Raw genomic sequence first — 23,184 nt, 5'->3', positions numbered from 1 at the left:
AGTGTCTCCAGCCCCACAAGTCCCCTGTCCCCAGCCTTGGAGGACATCCTCCTCCATCCACGCTTCCTGCCAGCCCCTCCTCCCCACATCCCAAGAACTTTCCCAGACAGCAGGGCACCTGTTGAGTTGACAAGGCTCCACCCTGCTCTACACTCATTTCCCAGGTATGTGCTAGGCAAGTGTTTCCCAATTTTACTTTGGAGGAAGGTGCTCAGAAGAGGTCTGAGGAAGGCAAATGTACTATGATCCAATGACAACTGCTGTATGCTTTAAAAAAAACATGCACCAGAATGTTCCCTTTTCTTCCTTGCTAGCCTGTTGTCATGCTGAAGAGTGCTCACTCACATTTGGGAGGGAAGTCCTTCTTAGAGTCTAACCTGCAACTGGTGTCTCCCACCCCACCTTTTTATTTCCCTCCCACCTTCCTGATTTGACATCCCTGAGAACCAGAAGTGCCCTTTTCCTGAAACCCTAAAAGCAGAAGTTGGACTTGCTAGAACTTCAAAGAATTGATCACTACAACAGGGCAGGCCACTCCGAGTTTCCTGAAACACCTGTGTCTTCTGTGTTCTGCTCCAGGAAGTGACCATGACACTACTGTTGCAGGAAAAGCGGACGCAAGAGGATGGTCATATCCCAGGTCTCAGGCGAGTCCCTGGGATGGGCCACCAAGTGAGGGTCCCTGGCTTCTTGCAGGAAAGAATTCACTAGCGAGCCAAAGTGGAGGGAAAGCAGGTTTATTCTGCATACTCCATAGGGTATGGGCCATCTCAGAAGACAAGAGGGCTTCTCTCCTCTTTTTCGCTTTCACCAGCTGGCTGCTGGCCTCTGCGTGTATTCCCACAGTTAATCCTCTTCTCCAACCTGCTTTCCTGGCCAACTTCTCTATGCGTGGGTGGGCCTTAAAGGTGAATTCTATGGAAAGTGAAGGGGCTCTTTGAGCAGAGGTCATGGGCAGGAGGAGGGTTCCTATCCACGTGTCCATGTAGAGACAGTGCACGTTTGCTTCTGTGTGGTTCTTGGAGGCAAAGCTGGGGACAGTGGATACTTGGAGAGTGATGGATAGCTGTGGGGTCTGAGGACCCCTAATGGATCTGCCTCTTCCCGTCACTGACCCTCCCATCTCCCCTTCAGGCCTCAGGACCTCTCTGCTCAGCCTGCTTCCATGAGCCCCATGCATAGTGATTATTGCGTTGGCCCACCCATTTGTTTGCTGGGAAGGGGAACCACTGCTGAGTCAGATCCATGAACCTCCGGATTGGGTGTGGCATTTGGAGGTGATGCTTCCTTTGGGATCATCCTCATTGAATAATGTACTTTTCCAACCCCCCCACCTCCTCAAAATGCTTTGCAATTGCCTCTTGGAAATTTTTTGCACCAGTGGTGAGCAACCGTATTTCTTGCCCCAAGGCCAATAGGAACAGCAAAGACATTTAAGAGTGGTGGTTTAGTTGCTAAGTTGTGTCTGACTCTTGTGATCCTGAGGACTATAGCCTGCCAGAATCATCTGTCCATGGAATTTTCCAGGCAAGAATACTGGAATGGGTTGCCATTTCCTTCTCCAGGGGATCCTGCCAACCCAGGAATCGAACCCGGGTCTCTTGCACTGCAAGTAGATTCTTTACCAACTGAGCTATGTAGTATCTGTTTAATTTCTTTCAAAATAAAGAGTGCTTTGGTAAGGTTCATTTTGGGGTTCTTCTTGCAACTTAAGATGCTACAGGAAATGTCAAGGAGAAAACTGATGCTGGTCATGGCCATTCCTCATGCATCCTGAAACACGATTCCTGGGGGTATCTCTATCAGGGCTGGCGGCCACCATGCTCACTGTGGACTACCACCCCGTTCAAGCCCATCAGTATGTTTAGCTGGAGCCTTGGCACAAGGCGGACTATCCTAGGAAGTTTCCACCCATTTGGGGAAGTGAGCCTCTCCCTGCTTTTAGATGAACTCCTTTAATTGTGATACTCCTTCTCTGCCTCCCTCTAGGACTATAATTGTTCTAAAGGCTCATGGTTTTATCAGATTCACTCATATCTGCTTAGAAAATGATGTAGGGCAATAGTCTGCTGGACCCCTGTTCTTAGCCGTGTTCCATTGCTGACTACATCTCCTTGGGCTGTTTGTGTTGCCCCTTGGGGCCTCGGTTTCCTCATCTGTAAGGCTGAGACAGTAACACACACTTCATATGATTTTGGTGAGGGCTATGTTAGAATGATTTGTGTTTTCTCATTGTTTACGTCTGCATCCTCAGCCTTCAGCCCTAGGCCTGGCACTTAGGGCTCACCCAGTGTTTGTTGAATGACATAGTGAGTGTATGTGAAGCCCCCATGGCGGGCCCTCAGTGAAAGTCAGCAAGTCATACAGTACTTTCCTCTCCCAGCTCCCATTACTGCCCACACACCCCACCCCCACCGAACCCAGAAGCCAGTCTTTGGCCTCCGTCCTCAGCCTGGCCCCTCTCCATGTCCCTGGGCCTCTGGGTTACTGCTGTGTCCACTTTGATGACTGTGCATCCAGCTAGGATTTCTGGGAGAGCAAGGAGTGCCCTTTTGTGAGGCTCATCTGCACCTTCACCTGAAGGTGGAGCACTCCCTCCCCCACACCTTCTCCATCTCCGAGTCCCATGAGCCCGGCCAAGCCCATGAGAAATGGTCTAGTGGTCTGGCTGAGCACTCAGGCTGCAGGTGGTCTGACCCGAAGTCCTGCCAGCTGTATTTGGCCTCTGGGGCCTCAGGATTCCTGTGCTGATTCCAGGCTTCTGAGGGTAGTTCCCCTGCTACTCCCCAAACACCCCAAGCCCTGGGGACACTTCTTGGGGTCAGAAATGAGTGATCCCCTGCTGCCTGGCTGCCCAGGGAGAGATGGGCAGGAAGGGCCTCTGGTGAAGGAGGGTATGGGCCAGTGAAATGGGGATCTATGACCAGGCAGGCCCAGGGACTCTCTGGCCAGGGGGAAAGACGAGGACCGTCAACACAGCACCAGCCCGCAGAGAGTCCAGATAGGAGGTGGTGGAGCCAGTGGTCTGCAGACATATGGCGGTCATGGAATTTTTTCCCACTAAAGGATACCCAGGTGGCGCTAGTGGTAAAAAACCCGTCTGCCAATGCAGGAGATGTAAGAGACTTGGTCTGATCCCTGGGTTGAGAAGATCCCCTGGAGGAGAAAATGGCAACCCACTCTAGTATTCTCGCCTATGAAATCCCATGGACAGAGGAGCCTGGTAGGCTACAGTCCATGGGGTTGCAAACAGTTGGACACAATTGAGCACACACCAAGGACACTAAACTTAAAAGTAGATGTGAATATTAAAGAATTGGGGTGTATCATATGACATTTTTGGCTTCTCTTGAAAAACCAGGAACTTTGGAATCACTGGAACCCGGCATGACTGCTTGCTTTAGATTTGATGGGAGGGGGCAGGTGTGAGCCCAGCACAGGGCTGGCTATGAGGGTGCTCACAGAGGTGGGTCTTTATCATTGTCACTCAGACGCTTCTGCGGAGACCCTCAGAGCAGACAGCAGCGGTCACTCTACTCGCCTCCCCATCAGGACTGGCTGCCTGGTGCTTCATGACTCCTGGCTGTGAATGGACTGTGTCCTCCCCCAAAAGGTGGACACAGGTTCGCAGAGGCCCATGTTACAGATGAGGAAAGTCGGGCTCTGCCATATGCCAGATGCTTTTACCCACTTCTGAGTCCATCTTTGCAACAGCCCTGTGAGGTAGGCAGTCTGATTTCCATTTTATAGAGGGAGAAACTGAGGTTCAGAGGGACTGGCTAGGGTCACACAGCTGAGTGCCGGACTCTAACCCAAAGATCTGGCTCCAAAACCTGGTCTTTCCTCCACTCCTCTCCCCGATGGCTTGTGTGTGTGTGTGCTTAGTTGCTCAGTCATGTCTAACTCTTTGTGACTCCATGGACTGTAGCCCACCTGGCTCCTCTGGAGAATCCATAGGGATTCTCCAGGCAAGAATACTAGAGTGGGTGGCCATGCCTTTTCCAGGGGATCATCCCAACTCAGGAATTGAACCCAGGTCTCTCGCGTTGCAGGCAGATTCTTTACTGTCTGAGCCACCAGGGAAGTACCCCTCCACCCCCCACCTCCTGTGGCTTGGTTTTGATAAATTCTGCTGGTTCAGGCTGTCACTAAAGTGAATTTGTGTTTCTTAAACATGCGTGAGGAGATGGAGGGGCCCTGTGAATGATTCACCGTCCAGAGATGCGCTCTCTGACCCTCGGTTTGCAGAGCCCTCAGATTCCCCTGCCTTGCAGAGAGCTTCCTCTTCTGTCACCAGAGCGCTGGTCCCCGTGGTGACAGCTGACAGAGCCGGCCTTCTGCCCTCCCTGGTCCGGGTCCTCCTTATCACGGGCTCCATGCCACCCCCAGAAACATCTGCCACCTAACAAGGAAGGAAGCTGGTGCTCCTGGGCAGGCGTGGGGTCAGTTTGGATGTGACTTCAGCCCCGCTGGCCTGTCCCAAGGAAAGCAATTAGGCAGCCCAGAGCGGCTTGGGGACAGGGCAGGTGGGCCAGATGTCTGTCAGGGTGGTGTGTGCCCTTCTCTTCCTGCCCCGGGGCCCTGTGGCATTGGACTTGGCGCCTCTGTCTACACCTGGGACAGCAGCAGAATGAACACCTGAGACTAGGATTTCTCAGCCACTCTGCGGGGCCTCTCTGCCTCTGCAGATGCTGCTCACTGACTCAGCTTCTTTCCAAGCAAAGGAGATGCTCAGAGAAAGGTTCTGACTCCATCTGGCCCTGTGCCCAGCTCACCTCACCTCACTTTTTTTTTCTCTTTTTTTCGGCTGTGCCCTGTGTCATATGGGATCTTAGGTCCCCGACCAGGGATTGAACCTACGCCTCCTGCATTGGAAATGCAAGGTCCTAACTACTAGATGACCAGAGAGGTCCCTCACCTCACTTCTTCAGGATCATGGAGATCCCACATGAGCCACAGGGGCTTCCGTGGCTAAACCGTCAGAAGTGAGTCTGCTTATTGTTTAGTCACTAACTTGTGTCCGACTCTTTTGCAACCCCCTCACAGTCACCCACCAGGCTCCTCTGTCCCTGGGATTTCCCAGGCAACAGTACTGGAGTGGGTTGCCATTTCCTCCTCCAGGGGATCTTCCCAACCCAGGGATCTAACCTGTGTCTCCTGCACTGGCAGGTGGATTCTTTACCACTGTGCCACCTGGGAAGCCTGTTTGCTGCTGCTGCTAAGTCGCTTCAGTCGTGTCTGACTCTGTGAAACCCCATAGACAGCAGCCCACCAGGCTCCCCCTGCCCCTGGGCTTCTCCAGGCAAGAACACTGGAGTGGGTTGCCATTTCCTTCTCCAATGCATGAAAGTGAAAAGTGAAAGTTCCGACTCTTTGCGACCCCATGGACTGCAGCCTACCAGGCTCCTCTGTCCATGGGATTTTCCAGGCAAGAGTACTGGAATGGGGTGCCATTGCCTTCTCCGGGAAGCCTGTTTAGAGGTCATCAAAGAACCACTGACTCAGTATCTCCAAGCACAGGATAAGGGGGGCTGTGGAGCCACCCATCCCGATAGCCCCACAGAGTGCTCCACGGAACCAGGCTCAAAGACATTGTTCTGTGCTCAGTTAAGTTTGGGAAACATGATGTGGAAAGCAGTGAAACTGTTTTTCTTCACTTGCTAGAGCCTTGAAAAGCTAGTGTTCATGTTGAATATACTTTGTGCTTCTTTGCTCAGTCATGTCTCTTTGTGACCCCATGGACTATAGCCTTCCAGGCTCCTGTGTACAGGGAATTTTCCAGGCAAGAGTACTGGAGTGGGTTGCCCTTTCATTGTTTCTAAAACTTATTGACCCAGGGATTTTTTTTTTTCTCCAGCTGAATCTTGTGGTCTGCACCAGCTCGGGGCCCTGGCCTGGGAGTCAGTAGCCTTGGATTCCAGAACTGGCTCAGCTACTGATGCTGTGCCTGGCTGTGATGTGAAGGGAGCAGGAGAGAGGCCATCAAGAGCCCTAAGACTCCTGCTCCCTCGAGCCCTCTACCTGGGCTGCCCCTCGTGGCTGGGGTGAGTTGCTGAACTAACCTGGGCCACGCTTTGGCTTGTGTACAAAGGGGCCTGTTCTACCTGTCTCACAGGGTTGGTGAGAGGCCAAAATGAGGTTGTCCTTGTCACAATTATCATCATTGTTATGGCTAACATTTATTGCTACCTGGGCTAAGCCTTTTATACATAGTAACTCATTTGCAGCTGCTCTGACTATATCTTACTGTTCCTATGTACAGGTGAGGAAACTGAGGCACAGCCTGGTTAAGGAACTTGCCTGTGGTTACTAGGTAGCAAATGTCAGGACTGAGGTTTGCACCCAGAGTTTGCCCAGAATCTACATCTTATCCTTGACCCTAGCCTGCCTGTGAGAGGGCTTTGTAAACTGTAAAGCGCTGTGAGCTGGGAGTGGCATTGTTCAATGCAGTCTCGCTGTGGTTCATCCAGGGGAATGTGCTTGGCCTTCTGGGAGGATCTCCAGTCCTCAATTTTTCTGGCTTTCAGAAGTTGGGGGGCCCAAGAGTGGCCCCCACTTCCCAGTTCTGCCAGAGTTGAGCAGGGAGGGCCCTGTACCATATCTCTCTGATGGGGAGGAGGGTAGGCAGGGAAGTCTGGGGGTGCCCTTGCGTGCATGTGTGCTCAGTCGCTTCACTCATGTCCAACTCTTTGTGACCCAGTGAACTGTAGCCCTCCAGTCTCCTCTGTCCATGGGATTCTCCAGGCAAGAATACTGGAGTAGGTTGACATTTCCTTCTCCAGGGGATCTTCCTTACCCAGGGATCGAACCCAAGTCTTCTGCATTGCAGGCAGATTCTTTACCATCTGAGTTACCAGGGGAGCCCTCCCTATCTCTGGTTGAACTTGCTGCTGCTGCTAAGTCGCGTCCGACTCTGTGTGACCCCATAGACGGCAGCCCACCAGGCTCCCCCGTCCCTGGGATTCTCCAGGCAAGAACACTGGAGTGGGTGTGGTTGAACTTAAATCTATTCAAATCCTGGGGAACACAGGCCATGAGGCCAGTCTTTCCAGGCTCCAAAACACAATCAGCTGGCATTTCTGAGCCCCCAAGGAGGAAAGGGTTGTTACACCAACTTCAAAGGTGAGAATACTGAGGCTCACAGGTTAATTGACTAGCTTGAAATCAGATCCTGGTCCAGGGCTAGAGCAATTGATTACCCAGGCCTGGCCTGGCCTGGCTCAGCCCCACTGGTGGCCTGCAAGGGTCCTCCAGATGGAGCAAGACATGCAATCTTACTCTTGTTTAGGTGCAATTAACTGCTAATGCCTGGTAACCCATTAAGAAAACAGTCAAAGATTTCCAAAGCCTGAAACTCAGAACTGCAAATGAGCAGTCAGCCAGCGTTTTCCAAGGACTCTGATTCAGAAGCATGGCCGATGCTCTGACAATGTCAAAGGCACTTGGGACATGCTAGGGACTAGGAGTCCTGCCATTTTTAAGAAGGAAAGGTCAAGGTTTTCAGTTGCTGCTATTCTTGCTTCTTAGAGATTAATCCTCTTGGGATAAATTTTCTTGTGGATTCAGTTTGTTGGGGAGGAAGAGTGCAGGGGTTCATATCTGCATATTTTTTGGTAACTGGGCTTTAAGGCACCACACAGTTGTGGCTCAGGTATGGGCTCTCCATACACCAGCTGGCATCAGGATATATCCTCTCAATCTCTCTATACAGTGACACTTCCCTGGTGATGTGCTATGACTTCGATATTTCAACAACTTCTAACATTGGGTCAAGATCAAACCCCTAAGTTATTTTTAAGCTTATAGGGCATTCTTTTATATTATAAAATTATGAACCTATTCTCATAATAGAAGGAAATGGAAACCCACTCCAGTATTCTTGACTGGAAGATTCCATGGACAGAGGAGCCTGGTGGGCTACAGTCCATGGGGTTGCAAAAAGTTGGCTACGACTGAGCCCATCAGCATCCTCTTATAAAGTTAATCATATATATTCCCACTTGATTCATTAGCACCAGGTTCTTTTTCCTTGGGCACAGGTGGGAAGTCAGGGGGCATGGCAGGTTCTGCACCCCTGATGGGGTTTGAGTTGAAAAAGCTTGAGTCATTTGTTCAGAGCAGATGAGCGAGGGGGTGGGGTGTTTGGGAGGAAACGAAGGTGTTTGGTGAGAGGGCCCGTTGATACTTTTAAACTCATATAGTCACAGGCCCAATGATGCCATCTCCTGCAGCTCCTCTACGCCTGGATTCCCCAGGAGCCCAGGTTGAGTGATGCACATAGCAGCTGCGCAATAACCTTGCGTACAGGTGTTGGGAGAGGCTCCTGGGACCCCTGGGCCTTCCTGTAGCCAGGAGGGGACCTCCCCTCCGCCCCACCGCCTTGTCCCCACCAGGAAGTGGTAGCTCTGGTACAGAGAGTGGTTTCATAGCAGGGCAGATGGAGGCCATGCCCTGCCTGAGATGGAGAGCTCATGCTGAACCACAGTGCGTTTCTGCCCTGCCTGCTCCTCCAGTCCCTCTCTGCAAGTGCATTTTCTGGGCCTGGCAGAAAAAGACTAACAGAAATAGACTGTCACAAAAGCCAGGAAAGTGCTAGGCTGTGCCAGAGGCTACTGGTGGGTGAAAGTAGGGGTGGAGTCAAGTTCAAACCAGACCCAGCAGAGGGACTGGAGGCACCCACCGAGCTTGGTCCCAGCCCCTCACTGCCCACTTGGAGGAGTTGTTCAGGGCACTACAGCCTTGCTAGGTTGGAAGCCCAGTTCTGTTTCCTGGCTCCTTGATCCCAGATGATGTACTTTGCCTGTTTTCCCATTGCCAGTGGAGCCTTTGGAGGGTTAACTGAGTTAATACATGTCAAGCGCAGAGCATGGAGCTTGGCCCATGGTAAGTGCCCAACAAATGTTAGATGTTATTATTGTTATCACTACTATTAGGTTACGCCTGTTGGAGCCTGCCAGCATGGGTGGGAGAGCACGCAGGAGGGCCACTGAGGACAGCCATGCAGGCTGCATACTGCGTACCATCCACAGTGGTAATGCAGTGCACAACCTGTGCAGCTGTCCATGGATCCTGCAGACAGCCCTACTCCAACTTCTGACTAATATAGTGACACTTGAAGTTGGACCTTTTGGAGCAAGGTCTGATTAACAAAGGAGGGGAGTGTGGCTTTTGAGTGGATTTGAATCAGGTGTGGCCTGGCCCTTGAGAAGGCCGTAGTATTACAACACCGATGGCAAGGATCTTAGCCAGATCACTCCTTTCTGGGCCAAAGTTTTCCTTCATCTGTTCAGTGTAGGGAGTTGGGTTAGTTTTGGGGAGGCAAATTGGCTTTCTCATTGAATGCCAACACTGATTGATTGGCAGTGGCTGTCGGAGGCTTTGGAGAGTGAAGACATGAGAGGTCACTTGGGGCTGGGTGGGAAGGGCTCTTTAATTGTTCAGTGATGTCTGTTTTGAGACCAGGGAGAGAGGAGCTGTGGCATATGTGTTCGGGCCGTTCACGCTCCTCAGATAAGCCCAGTGGTTCTCAACCCTGGCTGTATCAGAGGAGGTTTTACCACACTGATTCAGCAATATAGCACCTGGCATTGGTCATTTTTTGTTTTGAAAGCTCTGCAGGCGATTCTAATGTGCGGCCGGGTTGACAGTCCTGAACTCTGTAACTTCTCGGCATGGTCTATACATTTATGGCACTTTGAGCTTTCTTCTAGTAGAAACACGGGTTAAAAAGGCTAGTCTTCCAGTCTTACTGCTGGAGAGGATTTAAGTTGGGAGGCAGAGGCTGAAGGCACAGCTGCGATTGTGGATTGGGATATCCAGGTGGCCTCTTCTCAGGCTATACTGTGGAGTTTTCATTGCGGGAGGACTGGGTTTTGCATCTGGGGGCGGTCTCACGGGGCTCAGAAAAGCCCAGCCCACTCTGGCTTCATTAGGGAAGCCCTGTGGCTCCTTTAATTTCTCTGTGTCCCCAGGGAAGGCAGGAAGTCAGGACAATGCAGAGGCCCACTGAGGTCTGCAGGAAGTAATGTGCCCCAAACTCACAGGGCCCCGCTCTGGGTCTTTTGAAGGAGCGCTGTGGGGAGAAGGAAGCAGATGAAAGCTGACTGGGGCCACTGGGCTGGAGGGTCAGGGCGCCAGGCTTGGAAGTGGTGCTTTAGGACCACGGGCAGCCCTGAATGCTGCTGACTCCTCCAAATTACATTCAGGGTGGCAAAGATGAGATGTTTCTGGGAGGCCACCCCAACCTCAGCCCCTCCATGGGCCCAGAATCCAGCCAGCTTTCCTCGGCCCCTCCCATCACCCTCACAGGACCCAGCCCTGAAATTCCAAGGGGCAGGTCATGCCGGGCTTTGCCTCCCACCCGGAGTAAGATAGAAGCAATCAAATAACATAGAATTCGATCATATTTTAAAATAAGCTTTATTTAGATTTTTTTTTTATATTTTATATTTGCATCCATGCCTTCAAGAAACCTTTCCCACGGGAAAGGTTATTTTCATCTAATGTTATCCATAACTCATTCGCTATTTGACGTAGTTCTCTTAAATAAATCATCCTTAGTAACTCTTAGAATTATCTCCTAATTTACAAAAACTGAAATGAAAAGGAACTACTAAATCATTATTACCAGGATGGGTTGCAACCTTATTTTCTTGTAAGTAAAGGGCAAAACAATAAAAATCAACCAAAAGAAAAAAAAAAAATTCATGGGGGGAGAAAAGCATTTCCTAAAATCTCTCTCGCTCCAGCTGCTCTCCCTCACCGCCAGGCTCGGTGAAATGGCTCAGCCAACAGAGCCCAGAAAGATCCTTAGTAGGTACCCTGCCTACTTTAGGTACCTTTCCCAACCCCCATCAGGTCAGAAGGAAAGGGAGCAGCCAACTGGGGCTTTTCTGTTTTAGAGACTTTGGAAAAAATATCCTATCCCTTCTGTTAAGAGATGCTTCAGCGTTTAAAAATCTCTTTGTTTCTTGGTAAGAGCTGCAAACGTTACGGTTAGCAGAAAGCACTACTACTGTTGTTTAGAGGGTGTGTGAATTGAGCTGTTAGTAGTTAAGGTGGTTCAGAGCGGGAATTCACAGGTCAGAAGAAAAGGAAAGGCTAGTTTTAGGCCATGGGAGACCCCGGCTTAGAAGCACACATGTTCTCCATCACCCGGCGTTACAACGCTCACAGTTCCTTTGCTGGTGAAGCCTCATTGGGACCAACACTGCTCCCCAAATAGGCAGGCATTTCTGCCAGCCCTTCTCTCCTGGGGTGAGTGGGCTCAAGCTGCAGTGACAAGTTGGAGGACAGGGCCCGAGGAATCCCAAGAGACTCCGTGAGGTGTGGGTGGAGGAACCAACCAGAATAGGGAGGGCAGAGGTGCTGGATGCTGTGTTTCCAACAGCCCTCCCCCCTGAGACGGGTGCCTCCCCATGACACTTGCCTGGCCAATGGGCAGAATCAACCAAGGATGAGAGAGAGACAGCTGCAAGGAGGAGTGGGGGCCGCTCCAGGACCCTTGGGGAACCCACTTGGGCCGAGTGTCCCTGGGGTCCTACCCTGTGGTCATGCGGTCGGCTGTCTTGCCCTGTATTCAGCCTCTCTCAAAAGACAGACCCAAGAGAAGGTGACCACGACATCAGGCGCTCTGCTCACTGAGGTCAGTGCTCTGTGTTTCAGATAAATAAATATGTATAGAAAGGCCTGGAGAGAGCTCTAGGTGTGAGAAAGGCGGAGCGCACTTTACATGCAGGGGCGGGACAATGTGGGAGAGAGAAGGAGGAACAGAAAAAAGCAAGCTTGGAAATCCAATGGTCCCTGGGTTCTGGCCACCCTAAACTCTACCTTGCACAGTTTGGCAGCAGCATGATCATAGAACAGACAAGTCAACAGAGAACCCGCCTCCCGCCCACCCCCGTGGAAAAATATACATTCCAATATTTATGTAATAATTTAGCTAGAATAAGTCTTCTGCATTTGTGCAAATAAATTAAACGGAACAGTTTTCTTTTCCCCGTAAAGAAAGAAACGGCAACGCAATTTAAAAACTGGCAGGCCATTAAAAAGAGCCCGTTTGGCCTCTGACAAGCCGAGCCAGGACAGGGCCCCTTGGCTGGGCTTGCAAGTCTCTGCGGAGAGTGGACCTTACCCTGATGACGATGGCCTTTTGGGGTTAAAGTGACTTGGGTGTGCCCGAGAACAGGGTCTGGTCCCACGCGTTCACACTGGAGGGGGGAGGCAGAGTGGATTGGGGTGGGGTGAGGGGAAACATCAAAAACAGACCACATCCTCGGGGAGACGGGCTCCAGAAGTAGCAGTTTGGACGAGGGACATTTACAAGCACAGAGGGCACAATAGTTTTGTTATTTACAAATACACAGCAGTCCTTCAAGTTTTCAAGTTTCATAAAAAGGAGGCGGGGAGGGAAAGGGACCAAAAAAAATCCCCCAACGAACCGAACAAAAAGAAGAAGAAAAAAAAAAAAACATTGAAAAAAACAAAAACAAACCCAGATTAACAACACAACTGTATCGCTCCGAGGACAACAGAGAGTTGACATGTTCACACACGGTTGTAGTATGTACATCAATTACAGAGGTGACGACGCAGGGGAGGGGCCCGCGCGAGCAGGCTCGGCCACACCCGCGCCCACGTGCGCGAGAGACCGCGCGCACACGCACCGCCACGCACGCCCGGCCGCACACCCCCCGCTCGCACGCACGTCCACACGCACAGACACGCCCGCCGGGCCGCAGGCGAAGGGAGGCGGGTATCACCAGTCCGCGTCCTCCTCTATGTAATAATCAGGGGCGGTACCATCAAAGAGGCCGGGGTCGAGGGACTTCCGCTGCTTCCCTCTGGCGAAGACACGCGAGATGGAGCCGAATCCCATCTTCTCTTTCTTCTTTTTCCGTTTTTGGTCTTCAAGATCCTCTAGTGACTGCGGAGTCGGGCCAGGCGATGGACGCGGCGGGGAGAAGAACAAAGAAAAGCTGAGCTGGGGCGGAAGACAGGGAGGGATGGGGTGGGGGTGGCGGGGCAGTCAGGGTTGGGGAGTTTCAGTGGGTAAAGATGCTAGGGTCTGCCCCTCACTCGCTGAGCGGACTTGGGCCAGTTACAGAATCTCTCGAGGACAACACTAGGACTCATCCAAAGCTGTCATGAGGATGTCACTAAAGTGAAGATAAAAAACTGCTTAGAACAGTGCCTGGCACATAATAAGCAGGCGTGCTGTGATTCATGGGGTCGCAGAGAGTCGGACACGACTGAGCGACTGAACTGAACTGAACAGCTGCTGTTGGGGTTTGCACTGTTATTTAAATTCAGTGTGCTGTCCACAGCCTTCCTGTGCTTGTAGAGGGCTTGCAGAAGCGCGCCTATGCATGCTGCCACGGCTGGCCACAGGGCCCATGAGATGAGCCCTTTGGAAAAGGGGGCGTTAGGAGAACACGGACAACCAGGGAGGAGAAAACCTGAGTTTCATGTCAGCCAGGAGCAAGGACCCTGGACCTTAAAGTTCTGGGGTCTGACAAGTACTATACTTGTGCTGACAAGTACAGTACTGACCAGAAGGAGTACCGGCCTCGGTAGAGCCGGGGGGCCAGGGTTGGGTTCTGATCTTGATTATGTCACTACTCGGGGAAACCTGGAGAGCCCCCACCTTCTCTGAGCCCAGTTTTCTCATCGTGTGACACAGGGTTTGTTAATAATGACAAAAACAATGATGAGAAGGAGGAGATCCTTCTCTCGGGATAACTATGGGTTTGCAGCTTTGCAAACTATCAAGTATTTTATATAAAGATGCAGGGTGGTGTTTATTGGTCAAAAAGGTGGAGGTTAGAGTAATGGTTCCTCAAACCACATCAGAATTACCTTAATTCCAGCCACCTTCCCCACCCCGCAACCTGGCAGATTAGAATCTCCAGGGTGAAGGGCCTTTCTATTTCTGCAATAGAAAAATCTTCACTGGCAGACCCTGGTGCAGACAAGCAGACCAGAAGAACAGTGTGTGGGAACCCCAGGACGAGACAACTGACCTTGGAGAAACCCTCTGATCCTCAAATCCATGTTTTCCTTCCTACAGCCCCTTCCTCGTTCTTAAGATAGTGTACTAAAATATTTAAAATGAATTTTAAAGTTTCCTGCAGCAAGAGGTCCACAGAGCCCAAGGCCCCTGTCACCAGCCTGGGGCTGCCTGGAGAAGACACTTAACAGGGCTGCATGGAGGATGTGGGATGCTCTTAGTAGGTCCACAGATCTGGAAGAGGATGAAATAGGGCAAACCTAGGTGGTGAGCCCGGCTCATGCACCAACCCACGTGTGACTGAGGTTGTTGCTTAACTCCTCTCTGCCCTGGGTGCCCAGGTGAGCGAGTGAAGGCACGGTCAAGGAAGGGTGCAGGGAGGGCCTGAGTGGCCAGGAAGGCACACCTACCTGTACAATGGGATTGTGCAGGTTCTTCTGAACTGGGCCGGGACTGTCGCCCTGTAGCCAAAGGAGAGGAGGAAGATGAAACAGCGGAGACACACAAGATATGAGAATAGAGGTGGCCCGTGGAGCATGGGCTTTTCTGCGGAAGGAAGTCATCCCTGAGGGACTGCCCTGCCTCTGTACTGGGGAATCCACCCTCCACCCCTAGAGTAGACACTTCCCAATGGCTCAATCATGGCACCTCAGGTTCATGGAGATGCTGCCTGGACCAGGGATCCTGGCCAGAAGCCCTGAGGTGATCTTCTGCCTGTTCTGGCTTCTTGACCCCTATTACCCTCTGACCAACAGATCTGTCACTCAAAGGCTTCTAAGTTCCTCTCCTAATTGACCCACTGAGTCAAAACTGGAGGTTGGTTACACTTGGTGCTTTTCATAAAGAAGTATAACTTTACAGAAAAGCACAAAAATAAAGAATTTTGGGACAGGAAGACTTGTGAGACTATGCAGCCTCTTATTAATATTTCCCCCACAAATAACACAATAAATGTCTTATTGTGTGGAGGGGCAGACAGGGCTTATTAGCCTGATTTACAGATACACAGAGAGGTTCCAGACAGTCCAACATTATAAAGCTAATTAAAACCAGAGCTACAACTCAAATTCAAGACCATCTGTTTTTTCTTGGTCTAGTGCTCTTTCCTCTGAGTGTGCAAAAGCCCTCACCATATCCCAGAATCAATCTGCCCTGCCTGGGGTCGGGGCATAGATCACTGGAATCACAAAAGTCATTACTAGGGTGACTTCTGGTGGTCATTTTCAGAATTGCTGGTAAAAGGCAAGAAACAAAGCATGTGTCACCTGAGTCAATGTCCATCTTCTCCAGCCTCTCTGTGCTGAGTCCTCCCTCTGCTCTAAGTAAGTGACCAGAGCATGGAAGGATGGGGGTTGCTTATTCCAGGCCAGGCTGTTCTTGCAGGTATCAGGTCAGATGCCTGAGAACAGAGCTCTACCTGGAGCTATTTTCAGGTTCTTCCTGGCTTACCTGTATGCACAGCCATTGACATGGGGGATTAAGGTGGTGAGGGAGGGCAGGGATGGAACAAACAGTAGTTTAGTCTTTAGTCCCATCTCAACGTTTGCAAACAGAATCTATCTGCCAGGCAGCTAAGGTAGGTTGGTTCTGTATAGGGCCATCTTTGCCAAATTTATGGGTGAGAGAATGAGGCTGAAGCCTACTGAAATATCTACATACAGACTGGCTTATCAAAGCACCCACTGCCTAGCAGCAGGGCCCTGTGTAAAGTGAGCTTGGGAATAAACATGCCAGACTTGCTCTCTGTAGCAGCAGGTTATGTGCCAAGGCCAAATTGCGCAAAAGGCTAGATCTGAGCCAAATGCAATTCAGGAGGCCTTTAAAGAACACTTTCTGCAGAGTGGATTTCCCAGTGGCATTTTGACTGTCAAAGCCCCACTGGGAAGACAAAATATGGCCCTTGGGAAGGTCTTCTTATTTGAGGTGTGCTCAGATACTACAGGGTATCTGGCCCACACTAAGAATGAACGGCTGTGCTGGCTGTAGGTATAACTCAGCAGTGACTCCTCAGAAAGACAATAACGTCAAGAGGCCCCTCTACCGGCCAAACTTTCCTTGCCTTGGCTCTGTCAGGACAGCCTTTATCACCAGAATTCTCTCCTGGGAACAAGAGAAGAACAGATTGCTTCCTTCAAGCCCCAGTGAAAACAGAATCCCAGTCCTTCCCATCATGTGGCTTCAAGAGGCCCCGGCCAGCAGCCTCTGTCACCCACACCACCAGGCTGAGGCAACTCATTTCAAATTAAGTCTTAGCTATTAAGTGCTTTTCATTGTTACTGTAGATTTGAAAAAAATTGCTTCCATTATGATTACGAATATAGAAAAGTTACTGATTTTTATCAATTGATATTCTACCAGTACTGATATATACTTCTTGTTATTAGTGTAATGGCTTTTCAGGTTATTCTCTTGAGGTTTTCCAGGTAGATAATCACCCCACTGGCAAGTAAGAGTTATTCTGTCTTCCTCTCCCACTATATCCACCTCATTTCTTTTTTATTATCCATCTCACTGGTTAATAGAACAACATAAACTGAGTTTTTGAGGGAAGCTTGTCCATGCATTTGAAGACCTGATCCTGCTGTGTCTTTAGGACTTGGCAGGGGAGCCCCATGGATTATCAACCACATGATGGAACAAATATGAAAAGTGGTCCCCATGCCCTGACCCCAGTGTTCCATGTTCGAGCCTTGATGTGGAGGCTTCCTGTCCTCAGACGCTTGACCCACCTGCCTTTGTTCACCACCCCCATTCCTGGGAAGCCTGTCTCCCCACCAATCATCAAGAGTTAGGTGGCTACTGACCTGCACCTCTTGGTAGCTGGGACCCAGTATACAATCAAAAAGCATGTGATTAAGTAAGCAAAGCAAACAAACTTTGAACAAATTCACTGGATGCCTCTCCAGAAGCAAAACATGCAAAAACTCCTGGAGATTTAAAAAAAAACACGTCTGGCTGATTCCTGGATGAAGGACTAAGAGCCGGTTCTACAGGGAAATGGGAGTGGTGGTGGTGGTGAGATCCCGAGCTCGCAAGGTAGTCTGGGAGGAGACGCCCATGGTCCCAGACACAGCCCACCACAGGTAAGCCCAGGCTGCTCAGCCCCTGTGGCCGACCCAGGCCTGCCTTCCTCTGGATTTTCCTTGCCCTCCCGGACACAAGGAGCCAACAGGCCTCATTTCTTTCTCTCCCCACATCCATCTCTTCTTGCAAAAGGAAAGAACAGAACAGGAAATGCCTCCGCCAGAATGTTCCCTGGGTGGACGAGAGGAAACAGCGGGTAGGTCTTCACCCCTCCACCCCCACCCCTGAGGTTTTCAGGTGGGGCCCGTAGCCCAGGCCCTGCGGCTGCTGGCCTTACGTTGCAGAGGGAGTGTGTCCGGTGTCGGGGGGAGTTGATGTCGCTTGGCGTGGACGACCGGTCGCCTTCGGCGGCAGATGCGTCGGAGATGACAGAGGGCTGCCGGGAGTGGCAGGGGCTCACCCTGACCGCTGGAAAGCAGGGACAATTGGTGAGTTGGGGAGGGAGAGGATGTCTGTGGCTTCACTGCCCTGCAGGTTGTACAATCCATTATACAGATGGGAACACTGAGACATATAGAAGAGACTTGCCCCGCTGTCCTCCCCTCTATTCCACAGCCCCACACATCACCAGAGAGCTGCTGCTGGCAAGAATCTCCAGTCCCTGGATCCAACAGGCCCCCTCCTAACCAGGATGAAGAGAAGAAGCAAAGTTTTCAGGCACCTTGGTGACTGTTTTTCACAATGCTCCTGCTGCCTGGATCTTACCTAGACCTGGTACAATCTTAACAGCTGGTCAATACCAGCTTCCCAAGCAAGAAATCTTGAAGACACCGTTGGCTCCTCTCTCTCTCTCCCTCACCCCACAGCCAATCAGCAGCAGCACCTCCAAACATAGCTTTAAATCTGGCCACTTCTCTCTAGCCCCGCCACTGTCTCTTGCCTAGAAGACCATGGCAGTCTCCCAGATGGCCTCCACTCCTCACTGCAGTGAGAGCCAGGCAACTGGCCTCACTTTACCTGGGGGTAGAAATGTGGTCCTCCTGCAAGTGAAGGGATTCAGCCCTGCCCACCTCCACCCAGCCTCAGCTCATGTCACACCGGCTTTCGGATGGTGCCTGACATGCACTCTTTCCCTCCTGCCTCAGCCGTCCCTGGTCCTGCTGCCCATAGGGCACATTCTCATCCTTCAAGTCTCAGCCTGACCTGAGAGAAACCTCTCCCCACTGTCTTTTTTTTCCATCAAAGCACCTGCTTTCCGTTGATTTCTCTCCCTGAACTAAGATCTGTAATCATACTCTGTCAAGTTAGTTACATGTGTTTTCTGTCTTCACACCTACAATACCAGCTTGATGAGGGTGGGCATTCTGGGTTTCTTATCCATGTCCAACCCCAGAACTCATGGAACCTGGCACATAGTAGGTGCTCAGTTAATAGCAGCTGAATGCCTGTAAGCCCATCAGAGTCCCCCCAGCAGATGGCTTTCCTGGCTGTAGGCGCTGGCCCTGGATGGAGGAAGTACTTACTGCTGGACAAGACTGAGGGCTACTGTGGAGGCAGCGCCGCAGCAGTGAGGGCTACATTACTGAGAGGCGAGCCTTGCTGTCAGGGGCCCTATAGAGGAGTGGGTGGGGTAGGGTGGGGTGGGTGCCTTTGGAGTCAGAAGCTTGGGTTCCTAGCTAGGTGACAGCAGGAACCATAGGCTCCAGAAGCCAGCTGCCTGTCTCCAATATGCACCTGTCACATAAATGCCACTCACAGGAGGGACAAAAAAAAATGGAGCCAAGTGTGCTGCAGATGTGCAGAGGGGTTTGGGGTTTGTACTGTAGCCGGTGAGTCTAGATGTTGACCAGAGGCTGAGCCCCTCTCCCGACCAGTGCCTGGAGCAAACACCCCTAACATTTATTTTTGATCTTCCCACATATCCAGCGATTACCTGGAGCTGTCAGTCAAGGCACTCTCACTGTCTCCGCCAAAGGATGCCCATGTGATCCAGACCGGAGGATCAGGGTATCCACGGCCCGACACTGTGATTGGTCCAGGGGTGGGCATGTGACCTGGCTGGCCAATCAGTGTAACCACTCCCTAGACACAGTGATTGGTTTGGATATAGGCATGTGACCCTGGCTGAACAATCAGAGTCCTTCTTTGGGATTTACTATACACACAGAGAAAGAGTTCTCTTAAGATCTTGTTTAGAGCTGCAGGGACCTTAAAAGCCAGAAACTGCTGGAGACTGTTTTCTGCCTTGTGGCAAGAGGCAGTCTAAAGATGAGGCCAAATGTAGGCAGGCAGAGCTGAGAGATGGAGTGAGTCAGACCCAGATATTGGCTGAACCTTGGTATCCAGCTTCATTTGAGGTCCATCACTCTTGATTTTTCAGTTACCCTGAGCCATGGCCTTTGCCCCACACACCCCCAAAAGCGGCGACAGTGTGTAAAGAGGATGCTCGCCTCCTGAGATGCCTCCACAGCCATGGCTGGGCCAGGTTGGGCTGGACTCACCTTGCCGGTCCGCAGGGTGGGGGGGATGTGAATGGTAGAGAGTCTGCTGGCTCTGTCGGATGGCTGCGGTCAGCGGGAGGTCTGCCTGCACCACCCACTCCTGGTTGCCATTAAGCACCGTCTCGCCGGGCATGGCGAGTGAATGCCGCTTGGGGACGTCCTTGGTCAGTGTGGCTAAGGACTGCTTGGCCTGGAGAGAGAGCCGGGGAACAGGAAGAAGACCATGTGATCAAGGGGACTCCTCTCTACCTACTGCTGGGCCATCACCCACCATCCTGAGAAAGCCAGGCATCTGACACACCAGGGCATGCCCAGCTCTGCACCACCTGCCAATCAGCACATCACCTAGGGTGTGCTCTGGGGTTAGTTATCCCTTAGTTCCTGCCAACACACAGTCAAACCACAAAGGGGATGGAGGACACACTTAGCACCCATTCTTTTGGTTTCTCTAAGGACCAGCTGGGATTTGAGTGAGATGGTAAGAAAGTGGTGTTTTGCCTTTTCCCCTTGTGCTAAGTAACTTCAGTCATGGTCGACTCTTTGCAACCCCATGGACTGTAGCCCACCAGACTCCTCTGTCCATGGGATTCTCCAAGCAAGAATACTGGAGTGGGTTACCATGCCCCCCTTCTTCCTGACCCTTTATCCCCTTCAGTTCAGTTCAGTTCAGTCGCTCAGTCGTGTCCGACTCTCCGTGACCCCATGAACCACAGCACGCCAGGCCTCCCTGTCCATCACCAACTCACGGAGTTCACTCAAACTCATGTCCACAGAGTCGGTGATGCCATCCAGCCATCTCATTCTCCGTCGTCCCCTTCTCCTCCCGCCCCCAACCTTTCCCAGCATCAGAGTCTTATCTCCTCTCAAATTCAACTTGTGATGGCTCCTTCACAAGGTGCTGTGCAACACAGGCTGGGAACAGGGCAGACTCTCAGCCTGGCTCCCAGGATTCCATGGGAACACGTGAGAAACAAGAAAACCTGGGACACAGGTGTGGGGCTGAGTTTGGGCAGGTAAACAGTCAGACAGCTCTTCCTTTCTCTGTCTCGTGACTGAAGTTATGGACCTTTGGGTTAGCTTTGGGTCAGCTCCCCACTAGGGTATAGGGGGTCTTATTAGAAGTTGTCCCAAATTATTCAGGGGAGAAAAAGGGTACATATTAGAAATGTATTGATGCGTACTTTCCATCATATTCAATTTCTGCTTCCCCACTTACTCCCCAGGCTCATGCCAGGGGAGGGGCCCATGGGCTCTAACTGAGAACAGATGGCAGAGGCACCATGAGTGCTGGCTTTGCCCTTAATATGAACACAGATGAAATGGAAAGACTTCATCTCATCTTTCTCCTAGCTCCAGAACTTTCCTTACCCCAAGACCCTGGGCTCCTCCAGGCAGAGAAAGAGAGTCCAGCTGAGAAATGAAGTCCTTAGCTTAAATCCCGATACAGCCTCATCACATTGACCATCTGTGTTATTTTTAGATAAACCACTGCCTTCTCTAAGCCTCAGTTTCCCCATCTGTGTAATGAAAAGCTTGGACCAGTCTTTAGGGCTCTCTGTAGCTTGGATACCCCAGGAGTCTATGAAATCACTCCCCTTCCACTGCCAGCCCCCAGGGAATATAAACCCCCTTGGCAGAGAGAGGCTGAGTTGAAGGAGTCAGCTCCTCATCCACCAGCCAGGTAATAATCTCTACCTGGTTTAGAAAACTGTCATGTGCTCAAGTGTAACAGCCCTGGGTCTCAAGTAGGGAGTGCAGGATTAGCTGTGTTTGCCAGAGGAGAAATTAGAACTCAGGAGTGCACAGCAGGCACGATGTCAAAGTTGGGCCCCAAGCCTGGGAGCCCCATGGTTGTCTATGGTGCCCACCCTCCTCTGGGGCGAGGAAATAACCAGCACAAATGATGCAGACTCTGAATCCATGAGGTTGAGAGTAGGGTGTGGCTGGTCACCACGAGATCCCCAGCACCTGGCTTGGGGCTGGGCACAACGAGTGAAGCACTCAGGAAAACTGCAGAGGGAGTGGAAGCAGGTCTCTGCCACGTCCAGGCAGACAGCCCAGGGAATCTGTGCTGGTCACTTACTACAGGAACAATGGAGCAATCCTTTTACTGAAGGAAGGAGCCAGGCTGGCTGTGTCTTGGAGCTGCCATGTGCCTGCAGCAGGCCCGCCAGCATCATGGACAGTTTCCTGGACACCGTGCCTCACTGGGGACCACATCTGCTCTCCCCTCCTGGTGTCTGTGCACCTGGCCTCCCAGCCCTCCATCCTGGCTCTGCTCTGTATAGTTGGCTGCCCCACTCCCTGGCTTCCTTCTGCCCAGTCCATCTTGGCTGCCAGACAGGTGGACTCTGGTGGGAAGTGAGCGCCCGTTCAGTCTGCCATCAGTGCTAACTAACTCTCAGCTCTGCCCTCTTGCAAATATCCCCAGTCACTCACATGGAAAGCACAGGCAAGTCCAAGTCACCCCCTGAAATGAGCAGCCTCTTGAGGCAGCGCAGAAAGAGGCCTGGGCAGGACCACTCTCCTGTCCCCACCTGGCTTCCTTCTCCCAGGTGGAGCCTCACCTCTGTCTAGGCCTGAAAGCACCATCTTCTATGAATAACTCAGCAGGCAGCTTGGCATTATGACTGCCTGACAATGTGGAGGAGCCTACCTTTAGTCCTGCAGGACGGGGAGGGTGTGTCTGTGAGTTCTGAGCACAGGAACCTGTCACAAACTGTCTACTCATGAGTTTAAATCTCCAAGACTGAGCAAAACAGAGACGTGAACTGCAGATGAGGCATATAAAGTCTAACTTAAAATACTTGCATGTAAACACACTCTCTCTCTGGCTGCTGCACTGGATTTTTTTTTCTTTTTGGTGGCAATCTGCACATTTCTCTACTAATCTCCTCCATTGAATGCAGTTCAACACTAGGAGCTCACTCTTCTCTTTGAGCCTACACGTCCTGCTGGGCACCCTGAACCCACAGTTTTGGGCTCCCGAGAACTGGTGAATTGGCTTAAACACCCTCATGTGACAAAAGTCAGACAGAACATGGTGCAAACTCCATTTCTACTATTTGACTTGCTGTGTGATCTGGAGCAAGTTACTCTGCCACTCTGAGCCTCAGGGTCTTCACGGTAACATGGGGAACTGAGAGGGATCATTATCTGTAAGGGCGTCCCCTGGAGTTGTGGGACAAGGTAGCCCAATATAGCACCTTGGAGCCTGGGCTCTGGGATCCAACAGCCTGGATCTGAGCCCAGCTCTGCCACTTCCTAGCTGGGGGATCCTGAGAGAGGCCCCTCGCCTGTGCCTTCACACCCTTGTCTGTCTGATGAGAAAACATGGTTGCTATGGAGAGCACTTGGCCTATAGTTTAAAAAAAAAACCTCAATAAATGTCAGCGACTGTTACTATGAAACATTTTCTGCTTTACAAGTAGGAGTTGGACATGGAATAATTCACAGGAAGGCCCAGGATACTGTCTGGTTTGCTGTCCAACAGTAGCAGGCTGTTAGGATTATTTATGCCTCTGTGAGACTGGATAATCCAGGAAGTAGAAGGGAAGAGCGGTGTGGAGCCCTGCCCTCCTCCCTCTCAGGTTTTAACTGCCTGAAGGCCAGGCTGTGTTTCCAGTCACAGAGTTGGCCTGGCCTGTGAGG

At 51.4% G+C, this 23,184-nt stretch overlaps 1 protein-coding gene across 4 annotated transcripts in view; it reads right to left on the bottom strand.

Moving 5' to 3' along the window:
• Window positions 1-23,184, bottom strand: part of KAZN (kazrin, periplakin interacting protein) — a 1,099,220-nt gene that overhangs the window by 41,753 nt on the left and 1,034,283 nt on the right. For 3 of the 4 annotated variants that reach the window (XM_088845337.1, XM_055419253.2, XM_055419255.2), the window contains 4 exons: window positions 19,534-19,723; window positions 17,370-17,500; window positions 14,419-14,469; window positions 12,802-12,925 (listed from right to left, as the gene is read on the bottom strand). In XM_088845337.1, coding sequence (XP_088701463.1) covers window positions 12,802-12,925; window positions 14,419-14,469; window positions 17,370-17,500; window positions 19,534-19,723 — 496 coding nt within the window. Of the gene's footprint in view, window positions 1-10,415; window positions 12,926-14,418; window positions 14,470-17,369; window positions 17,501-19,533; window positions 19,724-23,184 lie in introns of those variants that run through there. The other variant, XM_088845338.1, reaches the window with a different exon arrangement.

This window comes from Moschus berezovskii, chromosome 17, assembly GCF_049115385.1.
Source record: "Moschus berezovskii isolate FMDL1 chromosome 17, NW_MosBer_1.0, whole genome shotgun sequence".
Lineage (NCBI taxonomy): Eukaryota > Metazoa > Chordata > Mammalia > Artiodactyla > Moschidae > Moschus > Moschus berezovskii.
This window is presented reverse-complemented; position numbering and strand designations above follow the sequence as displayed.